Source organism: Lithobates pipiens, unplaced genomic scaffold (assembly GCF_037356315.1).
Source record: "Lithobates pipiens isolate NorthernLeopardFrog02 unplaced genomic scaffold, aLitPip1_a1.2 Scaffold_23, whole genome shotgun sequence".
In the NCBI taxonomy this organism is placed as follows: Eukaryota; Metazoa; Chordata; class Amphibia; order Anura; family Ranidae; genus Lithobates; species Lithobates pipiens.
In genome coordinates, this window is record NW_027507785.1 from 134,090,578 (window position 1) to 134,102,914 (window position 12,337).

The following is a 12,337-nucleotide window of genomic DNA, read 5'->3' on the forward strand; positions in this document are numbered from 1 at the left end:
CAGCAACAGTTTCACCAAAGCCAGTGCAGCCAGCAAACATTTTCCTGATCACCGCCACACCAGTGCAGTGTTGCCTTTGCCTATACACTTACCCTGGCCTTTTTATTGGCCTGGACCAATTGTTTGCCTGTTCTTTGACTATGTTGGTACCTACCGCATGAACTTACCAATATGCACATTTTGCTGACTATGTTCCTGCGAGACACCAATCCCAGCCATTCTCTCACCAGCCAGAAATTCTAATTATGCCAATGCTGTGTTTGAAAAACATCCTATAAAAACTGACAGCTTTGTGTGTAAAAAAAAATAACAAAAGTTGTAATTTTCTTTCCCCATTTTCCAAAATTTATGGCAAAAAAAGGAATCAAGGCTTTAACCACTTCAGCCCCAGAAAGAATTTTCCCTCTCCATGACCAGGTCATTTTTTGTGAAAGGGCACTGCGGCACTCTGACAATTGCGTGGTTGTGCGACATTGTACCCAAACAAAATTGATGTCCCTTCCCCCAACCCCCCCAATAGAGCTTTATTTTGGTGTTATTGACTCACCTCTGCGGTTTTTAATTATTGCGCTATAAACAGAGCGACATTTTAGATTTTTTTTTTTTTTTTTTTTATTGTAATACAGATCCAAAAAAATATATAAACACATTTATTCATCAGTTTAAGCCAATATGTATTCTTCTACATATTTTTGGTAAAAAAAATCGCAATAGGTGTATCTTGATTGGTTTGCGCAAAAGTTATCATGTCTACAACCTTTGGGATCGGTCCATGCATGTGGTATTGTGGGCGTGCCTGCAGGTCTAGCGGTCTCTGTCTGCCAGCCACCCGCGATCACGGTACAGAAATCTGCTCTTCATAGTCATCAGGAGCCGCAATCTCTGTGTTGTCCCAGTAAGCCCATCCCCCACATGGTTAGAACACACCCAGGAAACACCGTTAACCCCTTGATCGCCCCCTAGTGTTAACCCCTTCCGTGCCAGTGTAATGTATACATTGATAAGTGCATTTTTTTTTTTAGCACTGATCACAGTAATGTCATTGGTCCCCAAAAAGTGTCACTTGGGGTCAGATTTGTCCACCGCAATGTCGCACTCCCGCAAAAAATTGCAGATTGCTGCCATTACCAGTAAAAACTATTTTAAGAATTCTCTAAATCTATCCCCTATTTTGTAGATGCTATATAACTTTTGTGCAAACCAATCAATATACAGTTATTGTGATTTTTATTTTTATTTTTTTACCAAAAATATGTAGAATACATATTGGCCTAAACTGATGAATACATTTTTCTTATATATATAGATATATATATATATATATATATATATTTTTTTTTTTTTATGTATTAAAGCAGAAAGTAAAATTTTTTTACTTTATTTTTTTCAAAATTGTCAGTCTTTTTTGTTTATAGCACAAAAAATAAAACCCGCATAGGTGATCAAATACCACCAAATGAGAGCTCTATTTGTAGGAAAAAAAGGATTTCACTTTTGTTTGGGTACAGTGCCGAATGACCACGCAATTGTCAGTTATAGCGACGCAGTTCCGTATCGCAAAAAAATGGCCTGCTCATCAAGGGGATAAATCCTAATGGGGCTGAAGTGGTTAAAGAAAGTTACCCCAGCATTTCATGTTCCTAATATGCATCTGTTGTGCCATGTACATGTATTAAGAAGTATCCCTTTGTAGTTCTCTTTGTACTTCTTGCTTTGTGTGAAATACCTTTCATGAGTCCCCCTGCTTTCCTATTTCAAACTGACCACACTAGACAAGTTAGAACATCCTTCCCAGTGTTATCAGTTTTCTGGCTGTGCTGGGAGAAGAGCCCACCTGTCCTCCAACGATCAGACCTGTTCCCCTGCAATGCCATTCACTGGTAATGTTGTAATGCTGTTTTTCCACCCCCATCTTTCTAAGCCTCTAGTGCAGCTGAGAATGTGATCACTTAAAAAAAATATTTCTAATGAGATATATATATAATGTACACATACATAGTGTGGAAAATAATTATTTGATCCCCTGTAGATTTTGTAAGTTTGCCCATTTACAAAGAAATCTTATATTTTTTTTTATCATAGATGTATTTTAAATGATAGAGACAGAATATCAACCAAAAATACACATAATACAAATGTTATAAATTAAGTTGCAGTTCAGCGAGTAAAATTAAGCAAGACATGACTTAGTACTTGGTGGAGAAACCCTTGTTGGCATTTGGTTACCATATTTGCACATATCTCAGAAGGGATTTTGGTCCGCTCTTTACAGATCTTCTCTAAATTGTTCAGGTTTCTTGGCTGTCGCTTGGCAACTGGAAGTTTCAGCTCCCACCATAAATTTTCTATAGGATTAAGGTCTGGAGACTGGCTAGGCCACGCCATGACCTTAATGTGCTGCTTCTTGAGCCACTCCTTTGTTGCCTTGGTATGTTTTGGATCATTGCCATGCTGGAAAACCCATCCACGACCTATCTTCAGTGTTCTGGCTGAGGGAAGAAGGTTCTCATCCAATATTTTACAATATAAGACCCCTCAATGCGGCAAAGTCAGCCTGTACCTTTAACAGAGAAACAACCCCAAAGCATAATGTTTACACCTCCGTGCTTGACTGTGGAGATGGTGTTCTTGGGGTCGAATTAATGCCAAAGAGCTCAGTTTTGGTCTCATCTGACCACAGCACTTTCTCCCAATCCTTTACTGAATCATTTAGATGTTTATTGGCAAACTTCAGAGGGGCCTGTACATGTGCCTTCTTGAGGAGGGGGGCCTTTGCGGGAGCTTCAGGATTTCAATCCATGGTGGTGTATTGTTACCAATGGTTTGTTTGGTGACTGTGGTCCTAACTGCCTTGAGATTGTTCACAAGCTACTCCTGTGTAGTTCTGGGCTGATCCCTCACTTTTCTCATGATCATCCTTTCCCCATGAGACAAAATTCTGCATGGAGCTCCAGACAATTGATGGTTATCTTGTATTTCTTCCATTTGAGAAAAAATGCTCCAACGGTTGTCTCCTCCTCACCTGGCTTGTTGCTGATGGTCTTGTAGCCCATTCCAGCCTTGTGCAGATCTACAATCTTGTCCCCCAACATCTTTTCACAGCTCTTTGGTCTTGCCCATGATGGAGAGGTTTTAATAGAAACCTGGGCCTCGTGTACGAAGAAATGAGGTCTTGCCTGTAAATACTTCTCTTTTTAGAGAGCTGGTACCCGAGTTCCAGTACTTTTGGTAGTAAAGCCATAAAGTTTTACTGGTGGTGGTGCTATTACAGGCCCAGGGTTGTGGGTTTTCTCGAAGATCCCCAGCTCCTGAAGGTTTAACGGAACCCACCGTGAAGGGGGAAGATTAGGTCTGTTGGTTTTACCACAGAAAACCATGTGGCGGGAATGGTAAGTGGAGTTTTTCTAAGAAATGTTTTAATTTTTTTTATGAATGTCTCCTTTACGTTAGTAAATGTTGTCATGCTTATGTGTCACCACTGGGAGCTGTGTAGAGCACATACCTTCTCACGCTTCCTCAGAGAGCTCACGATGTGTCTGGAGCAGCAGCTTCCATTTCCTTCAGCCAGCAGCAGACCTCCGGTAAGTCTGGGGGGGTTTTCCTCTCCACCAGATGCCCCACTCCTGTGCTTCAAGAGGAAGAAGCACTACTCGGCGGCTTCCAGGCTCTCCTCGCAATTTTCTCTTAATCTCTTCTCTTTAACTTTCTCTTTAACTTTAATTGTGTCCCAGAGTGGTCAATCACATCACAGTGTGGTCAAGATGCGACAGGTTCTCTTCCATTTTCCTTAGACCCTCCAATTGAGGAACTAGGGGCAGAAGAAGACTATTCCTTCAGGGGACCGTAGTGAGGCTGATGACTCCTTTTCCGAGGTGTCAGTTGTGGGAGAGTCAGCTTTCACTATCTAAGATTGATGGTACAATTTCTTGCTGAATGATCCGCTCCACATTTATGTACCCTTAACTGAGTGTTTGGGTTCACTAAAGCCTCCTCAATCTGTGCATGCTTTTTCCTGTCCATTCTTTGTTGGGAATTTTTTTGTATCTGGAGGATCACCCAGATCAGCATTATTTACCAGCAATTAACGCTACTATATCCTTTGAGTAAGCTTGACTTGTCCGGCAGACATTACTCAAATACTTAGGGATCCAATGGATAAAAAGGTTGGAATTCCTATTTAATAAATGGCAAGTTGAGTGTCTCAGCTCTGCTGACAGTAATTGGTTAATCATTAAGAAACCAGTTTGAATGGGCATTTAAGGTTATCCTGCTCAGCAGGTCCAAGAGGCAGCTTTATGTTTGCAATAGTTGCTGTGACAGATTGCACCTTCTCTAAGTGTCATGCAAGAAGCTCCTGGCTAGTCTTCTCTTTTGCGGTAAGATGGCTAAGTGGGGATGTTTTGGATATTTCCAAAGATTTTCTGGCAAATGAAAGATACCCCTTTTGCCTTTTAAGTGAAGGACTAATTGTGTTTTTTATTTCAAAGTTCCTTCTTCTGTGCCAGGGCAGTCGTGACAGCCGCCGCCATCAGGTTCAAAGGGTAATCTAGGAGGAATCTCCTTTAAAACAAAGAAAATACTTGGGTGTGATCATAGGTACACCCAGAAAAGGGTATTCGTACTGCAGGCTAAGATCAGTGCCATAAAGGACTGAATCTAGGTTGTCCAAGCAAGATGTTTTTCTCCTATTCAACTTTTCATAAGGTTGTCGGTAAAGGTGCTGTAGGCTGAGTGCGCCAGAGCCTCAGTTTATGGTTAACATCCAAAAATCTGCGAAAGGGAAAATCCTTCTTTCAGTTACCTGGGAAATAGTATCAACATATGTCGACCTTTTTTTTTGTTTAGGTTGGGGGACAGTCCTGAAAGAGGCAGCTGTCCAAGAGACATGGCCTAGATCAGAAATGGCCTTGTCCATTAACATTTTAAAAATTCAGGCAGAACACTTGGTTCTGAGGCCCTGAACGTTCAGTTTAAGGTATTGTCCTGCTAGGAGTCAATCCGTTTATGCAACAGCAATGGCCTATATTAGTCACCAAGGGGGCACGAGAAGTTGCGCAGCCCAGAGAAAGGTGAATCTTACCCTATCGGCAGTTTTCATTTTAGGAAAAGAAAATTGGCAGGCGGACTACTTGAGTTGCCTATGTTTTTCCTGGGATGGGGAACCCCAGACATAGATCTGTTTGCGTCCAGGATCAACAATAAAGATTAACAACTTTGTGTCTAGAACAAAGGATCTGCTAGCATGCGGAACAGATGCCTTTCTTTTCCCATGTAATCGGTTCTCACTGATTTGTGCATTCCCTCCAATTCTGCCTGCATGCATGAAGGGAAGTCGTTGATTCTTGTGACCCCCAGCGGGGTCCAGGAAATCTTGGTATGCAGAGATCGTAGAGATGGCAGTAGGGAACCTATGTACCCTACCTTCACAACCAGACCTTCTCTCGCAAGGTCTGAAGTTCCATCCTACTTTACAAACGATACATTTTAACAATTTGGCTATTGAGGCATGGGCTGTCAGGTTTGGTAGTTTTCTACCTTGGTTTATGCAGAGCCAGCCTCCATTGTTATATATTATGGAGTCTGGGAAACATACAGTATGTCTCCTGGTGTGAAACCAGGAGCTACACCCCAGGAAATAAGTCTAGGTAGAGTCCTTGATTCTTTCTGCAGATGGGGTGAGAAATAAAGCTGGCCTTGAGTGCTTTCTAAGGACAGGTCTCGGCATTGTCAGTATTATTTCAATGACCACTTGCTTCGCATTCTTTGGTCAATAACTTTATTCAGGGGGTAACTCGGCTTAATCTCCAATTAAGTAACCCTTGGGACTTGAATTTAGTTTTGTCTGCATTACAAAACAGCCTTTTTTTGGCCGATACAACATATTCCCTTGGTCCTTTTTTGACAAGGAAACTATTTTTTTCTAGTAACCATATCTGCTGTAAGAAGGGTATCCGTATTGGCTGCTCGCTCTTGTAAAGAGAAATTTTTTTGTGGCTCACAAGGATTAGGTAGTATTGCATCCTCATCCTAACTTTTTATCAAAGGTAGCATCAGATTTTTATCTAAACCAGGATATTGTTCTACCGTCCTTTTTCCAAAACCCTGTTCTTTGGGAGAAAAATCACTACATTTTTTTCATCTGGTGAGAGCAGTCAATGTCTACTTAAAGGCAATTGCTCAGAATAAAAAAATTGGATGTTTTTATTCATGTTGCCTGAAAGTCCTAAAAGAGGACAGGCAGCAGTTTTTGAAATCTACTATTCTAAATGGATTTGACAAGTAATTGTTCCAGCTCATGGTTAAAGAGGTGGATTCCACCCTCTCAACTCAAAATGCACTCCTTTAGGGCTGTTAGTGCTTCCTGGGCAGTGCATCACCAAGCCTCTGTGGCTCATATCTGTAAGGCCGCAACTTGGTGTTCAGACTATACATTTACCAGATTCTATCAAATAGATGTAAAAGGTCATGAGGATATCGCCTTTGGGCGTAGGGTACTGCAGGCTGCAGTATTAATCCTCTAGTCTCTTATTGCCCTACTTTTTGGTTTCTCCCTCCCTTCAGTCAGCATTGGTATGGGACATCCCACATAGTAACTACTATGGCTCTGTGTCCCATGATGTACGATAAGAAAATATAATTTTTTAACAGTTTACCTGTAAAATCCTTTTCTTTGAAGTACATCACAGGACATAGAGGTCCCTCCCTTTGGTATACACGTGTATTGCTTTGCTACAAAACTGAGATACTCCCAGTAGTGGAAGGGGTTATATAGGTAGTGCACTTTTTATCTTGGGGCGTGCCATTATCCATCACCTGAAGGTGGCCTATAACCCACATAGAAACTACTATGGCTCTCTGTCCCGTGATGTACTTCAAAGAAAAGGATTTTACTGGTAAACAGTTTTAAAAATCCTATTTTTACTCACTGGTCTGCAACTCAATTTATAACATTTGTTTTGTGTTTTTTCTGGATTCTTGGTTGATGTTCTCTCTCTATTTTTAAATGCTCCTATGATAACAATTATAGACCCTTAATTTCACACTGAAGATGGGTCGTGGATGGGTTTTCCAGCATAACAATGATCCAAAACATACCAAGGCAACAAAGGAGTGGCTCAAGACGCAGCACATTAAGGTCATGGCGTGGCCTAGCCTGTCTCCAGACCTTAATCCTATAGAAAATTTATGGTAGGAGCTGAAACTTCCAGTTGCCAAGCGACAGCCAAGAAACCTGAACAATTTAGACAAGATCTGTAAAGAGTGGACCAAAATCCCTTCTGAGATGTGTGCAAATCTGGTAACCAAATGTCTTACCGTCGTGCTTAGCAACAAGGGTTTCTCCACCAAGTACTAAGTCATGCTTTTAATTTTACTCACTGAACTGCAACTTAATTTATAACATTTGTATAGTTTTTTTCAGGATTTTAGGTTGATATTCTGTCTATATCATTTAAAATATACCTATGATAAAAAATTATAGACTCTTGATTTCTTTGTAAGTGGACAAACTTACAAAATCTACAGGGGATCAAATAATTATTTTCCCCACTGTGTGTATGTGTGTTTGTAAATATTTATATATGCCAGGGATATGCAATTAGCGGATCTCCAGCTGTTGCAGAACTACAAATCCCATGAGGCATAGCAAGACTCTGACAGCCACAAGCATTACACCCAAAGGCAGAGGCATGATGGGACTTGTAGTTTTGCAACAGCTGGAGGTCCGCTAATTGCAGATCCCTGATATATGCAGTATATTCCTACACAGACAAAGTACTGTGCAAGGTGGGTGTAAAAAATGCTTTAAATTTATAATGCTTTCAGAAATGGAAGTGTTAGGGTAAGTTCACACTATATGTGGTGACAGACCTTTTACCACATGGTAAAATGTTTGTCAACACACAAGGTAAAGTTGTTTCCTATGTGCCCCATTCAAACTACAACACAATCATAGTGCACCATGCCGAATCACGTGATAATGTACATCAACACGGCGTATTACAGTGCTGGAAAGGTAAACCGCTCTGGCAGCCTAAATAGCTTATTTTTCTGCACTCCTATGTTTTTGTGTATAGTTCAGTCACTTAGCCTAGGTTTTCCTATGTACGAAAATATAGGAGCTGGGGTGCTCTGGACTGATGAGTCAAAACATGAAATATTTGGCTCTAGCAAAAGACAGGTTCATAAAATATTGATTTGGACTTCTCTTCATTTAGTTTCCATTTTGTTGACCGGTTCCTGACTGGCTCACACAGATATACTGTGGCAGAATGGTTCCCCTGAGCAAAATCCCGTAATGGTACGTCCTACCCTTTTTTGGCAGGCACGATCGCTGCCGGCCGCGTGCGATCACGTGCACGAGTGCCAGCATGGAGATTTGTGTGTGTAAACACACAAATCCCTGTTCTGTCAGGGAAGAGGATACGAAGTAGGAAAAAAACGATACGTCTCCTCTCCTAGTCACTCTCATCCCCACACAGAACACACTGAGGGAACACACAGTTAACCTCCTGATCGCCCCCTAGTGTTAACCCCTTCCTTGCCAGTGACATTTACACAGTAATCAGTGTATATTTATAGCACTGATTGCTGTATAATTGTCAATGGTCCCAAAAAAGTGTCCGATCTGTCCGTCACAATGTCGCAGTACTGCTAAAAATCTCAGATTACCACCATTACTAGTAAAAAAAAAAAAGAAAATCGCAAAATGCCATACATCTTTCCCATAGTTTGTAAATGCTATAACTTGCGCAAACCAATCGGTATATGCTAATTGAGATTTTTCTTTTTTTCATACTGTCCCAAACTGATGAAGAAATGTTTTTTTTTTTAATGGGGATATTTATTATAGCAAAAAGTAAAAAAAAAAAAAAATCTTTTCAAAATTGTTGCTCTTTTTTTTGTTTTATAGCACAAAAAATTAAAAAAATGCAGAGGTGATCAAATATGACCATAAGAAAGCTATTTGTGGACGTACGTTTCCTTTGGGTACAGCATTGCATGACCGCGCAATTGTCCGTTAAAGCGACGCAGTGCCAAATTGTAAAAAGTGCTCTAGTGCGGAAGGAGGTAAAATCTTCCGGGGGGCTGAAGTGGTTAATTCATGAAAATAACCCAACACTTCTATTTCTTGACAGCCTTCTTCACAGTACTGTATATACAAATGTTTGCCTTTTATTTAGAGTGAGTGAGTTGTTTTACAAGATCAGGATTTCACAGTCAAAATCCTGTTTTTTGCAGAAAATAAAGCTATTTGTGGTTAATGATTATGGCAAATAAATGCATTTTTTTGCATTAACCCAATAGTTCTTTTGCATACATTTTAGTATTTAGTTGTTTCAGACAATGTTTTTTTTTTTTCCTTTTACTCTAGAATTTGATAAATTCCTAGAGGAGCGGGCAAAGGCTGCAGATCGACTACCATCTGTGTCTCCTTCCACAACGGATGCCCCCCGGGTGGCAACCAGCACAGGACAGAGCAGGAAAGAAAAAGATGAAAATGCAATTTTTGGGTTGTGAATCTTCCTAAACAGATACAAGCCCTATGATATCTCGAAATTTGAAAATTCCGTATCTGAAGCAGAATGGAATCTGCCAGGTTCCTCCTCTAAAGGGACACGCTTTTCCTGTGGTACGATATTCCTTTGAACCTTGAATGCCACTAGTAACGCCATGCCTTACAACTGTGGAATTTGCCTTTCTTCTAATTGAAATATTTGTGGTGTTATGTAACTGAATTTCCTGGTATTTCTCAACCTGCCGTTCCTCTGTCAGGATACCCCTTCATGCAACATATGCTTAAATTGAGAGATTACTTGACACTACAAACTGAATGCTGTATGTGTGTGCCACCTGAAATAGTTGTGCACTTCTGTTATCAGTAAATCCAATTAATTTCCAAGATTAAAGATTGCACTAGCTGAAGGACTTTCATTATGGATTTTCAACCTCCGTATAGCAGTGGACTCCTTAATATGAATATGAAATTTCCATGTTAAAGCAAACATCTCTTTTACAAGCTTAAGTGCCTTGATGGTCTTCTCCAATTTTTTATTCTAGGCAGGGAGGTGTGGTCTTTTTTCTATGTGGTAAAGTAAAGCAAGGTTTTTTTCCAACACTATATTTTAGGTACAAGAATATTACTGCTTTTTTAATCATATCTTCTATATGCTGGCTTAGTGCTGGAAAGAAAACATTTAAAGTTAGCCTTCAGCTATATGCTTGAACATAATCTTTTGGCTCTGTTGCACATGTTCTTCAGCCATTTGCCATGTTGCCACAGAAAAGGCTCAATGAAAGGTCCTACCTAATGAACAACATGGTGGCTTAGGTCCTTGTCCAGTGGTCTTGCAATTGACTATTTATTTGCTAAAAAGAGAGAATTTCAAAGCAAGCGAGATTGGCTATCTATATGCACTATACAATTGTAATCTTTTTGTTTTATCTTTGCTTCCTTATTTACTTTTTTTAAATTTTCAAAATGATTAGCTGCTGTTAAAACCTTTGTTCAATTGCATCAATATTCTTTCTATACATGAAAAATTTACTGTTTTTTTACAGCTAATTCCAGGTTGTTCTCAAGTCATAATTGTCAGTATCTGTCACCTAAATTTCATGGGAGTCTTTCTTCGTAATAAAAATATAACATAAAGTCTTTTGCCATTGTGTTTTTATGTTGATTTATAATACATATATTTTGGCATCATTGTAGTTATTAGCAAAATGTGGATGTTTCTTGATTGATTGCATGTGGGCCTTATAAGGATAGTTTATACAGTTCTGTCTACGCTAAACAGGAGCTGTAACAAAGATTGTGAGCCAGATATCAGTTGTATTTGCTATAATACTGCAACTTGTAAATATACAGTGTATTTTTTCATAAGCTAGCACTGCAACAATTTAAAACATGGCACCAATCGACACATAATTGGGAGTATGTTTTGAAAGAAACTCTATCTGCTACAGTGTCAGATTTTGTTTCAGAGCATTACAAAACTCCAGTCTCTCTCTCGAAAATCTGTATCAGCTACAGTATATAATCTGTTGCAGACCACTACAAAACTCCAGAGTCTTTCTCTGGGGGTTATTTACTAAAGCAAAATCCATTTTGCACTGCAAGTGCTATTGGAAGTAAAGTTGCTGTTGATCCGAGGGGGACATGCAAGGAAAATTAAAAGAAACACCATTTTAGCTTGCACATGATTGGATGATAAAATCAGCAGAGCTTCCCCTCATTTCAGATCTGCCCCTTAGATTGAGGGCGACTACACTTTCAAGTGCACTTGCAGTGCAAAGTGGATTTGCCTTTCGTAAATAACTCCCTCTGTGTATGTGTGTGTATTTATGTATATACAGTATCTCACAAAAGTGAGTACACCCCTCACAGTTGCATATATTTTGTTATATATTTTCATGTGACAACACTGAAGAAATTACACTTTGCTACAATGTAAATTGATGAGTGTACAGCTTGTATAACAATGTAAATTTGCTGTCCCCTCAAAGTAACTCAACACACAGCCATTAATGACTAAATTGCTGGCAACAAAAGTGAGTAGACCCCTAAGTGAAAATGTCCAAATTGGGCCCAAATTATCAATATTTTGTGTGGCCACCATTATTTTCCAGCACTGCTCAGCTTCAGTATGTCGCATGTTGGTATTCATGGTCTCGCCAATGCATTGTAGCTCCCCAGTGCCGGCAGCACTCAGCCCCAGACCATGACACTCCAAACACCATGTTGAATGTAGGCAAGACACACTTGTCTTTGTACTGCTCACCTTGTTGCCGCCACACATACTTGACACCATCTGAACTAAATACGTTTATCTTGGTCTCATCAGACCACAGGACATGGTTCCAGTAATCCATTTCCTTAGTCTGCTTGTCTTCAGCAAACTGCAGACTTTCTTGTGCATCATCTTTAGAAGAGACTTCCTTCTGGGACAGCAGCCATGCAGACCAATTTGATGCAGTGTGCAGCATATTATCTGAGCACTGACAGGCTGGAACCGACATCTCTTCAACCTCTGCAGCAATGGATGGCAGCACTCATATCAATTTCCTAAAGACAACCTCTGGAAATGATGCTGAGCACATGCACTCAAAATCTTTGGTCGACCATGGCAAGGCCTGTTCTGAGTGGAACCTGTCCTGTTAAACGGTGGTCTTGGCCACCGTGCTGCAGCTAAGTTTCAGGGTCTTGGCAATCTTCTTATAGCCTATGCCATCTTTATGTAGAGCAACAATTCTTTTTTTCATATCTTCAGAGAATTCTTTGCCATGAGGTGCCATGTTGAACTTGCAGTGACCAGTATGAGAGAGTGAGAGCGAGGAC

At 40.1% G+C, this 12,337-nt stretch overlaps 1 protein-coding gene across 1 annotated transcript in view; it reads left to right on the forward strand.

Annotated features, from left to right (window-relative positions):
* Positions 1-10,651, forward strand: part of TOM1 (target of myb1 membrane trafficking protein) — a 519,326-nt gene extending 508,675 nt beyond the window's left edge. Inside the window, exon 15 of the mRNA XM_077452403.1 lies at positions 9,374-10,651. Within this exon, the coding sequence (XP_077308529.1) occupies positions 9,374-9,519 (146 nt within the window). The 3' untranslated portion in view covers positions 9,520-10,651. The remainder of the gene's footprint in view (positions 1-9,373) is intronic.
* The last annotated feature ends 1,686 nt before the right edge of the window (positions 10,652-12,337 follow it).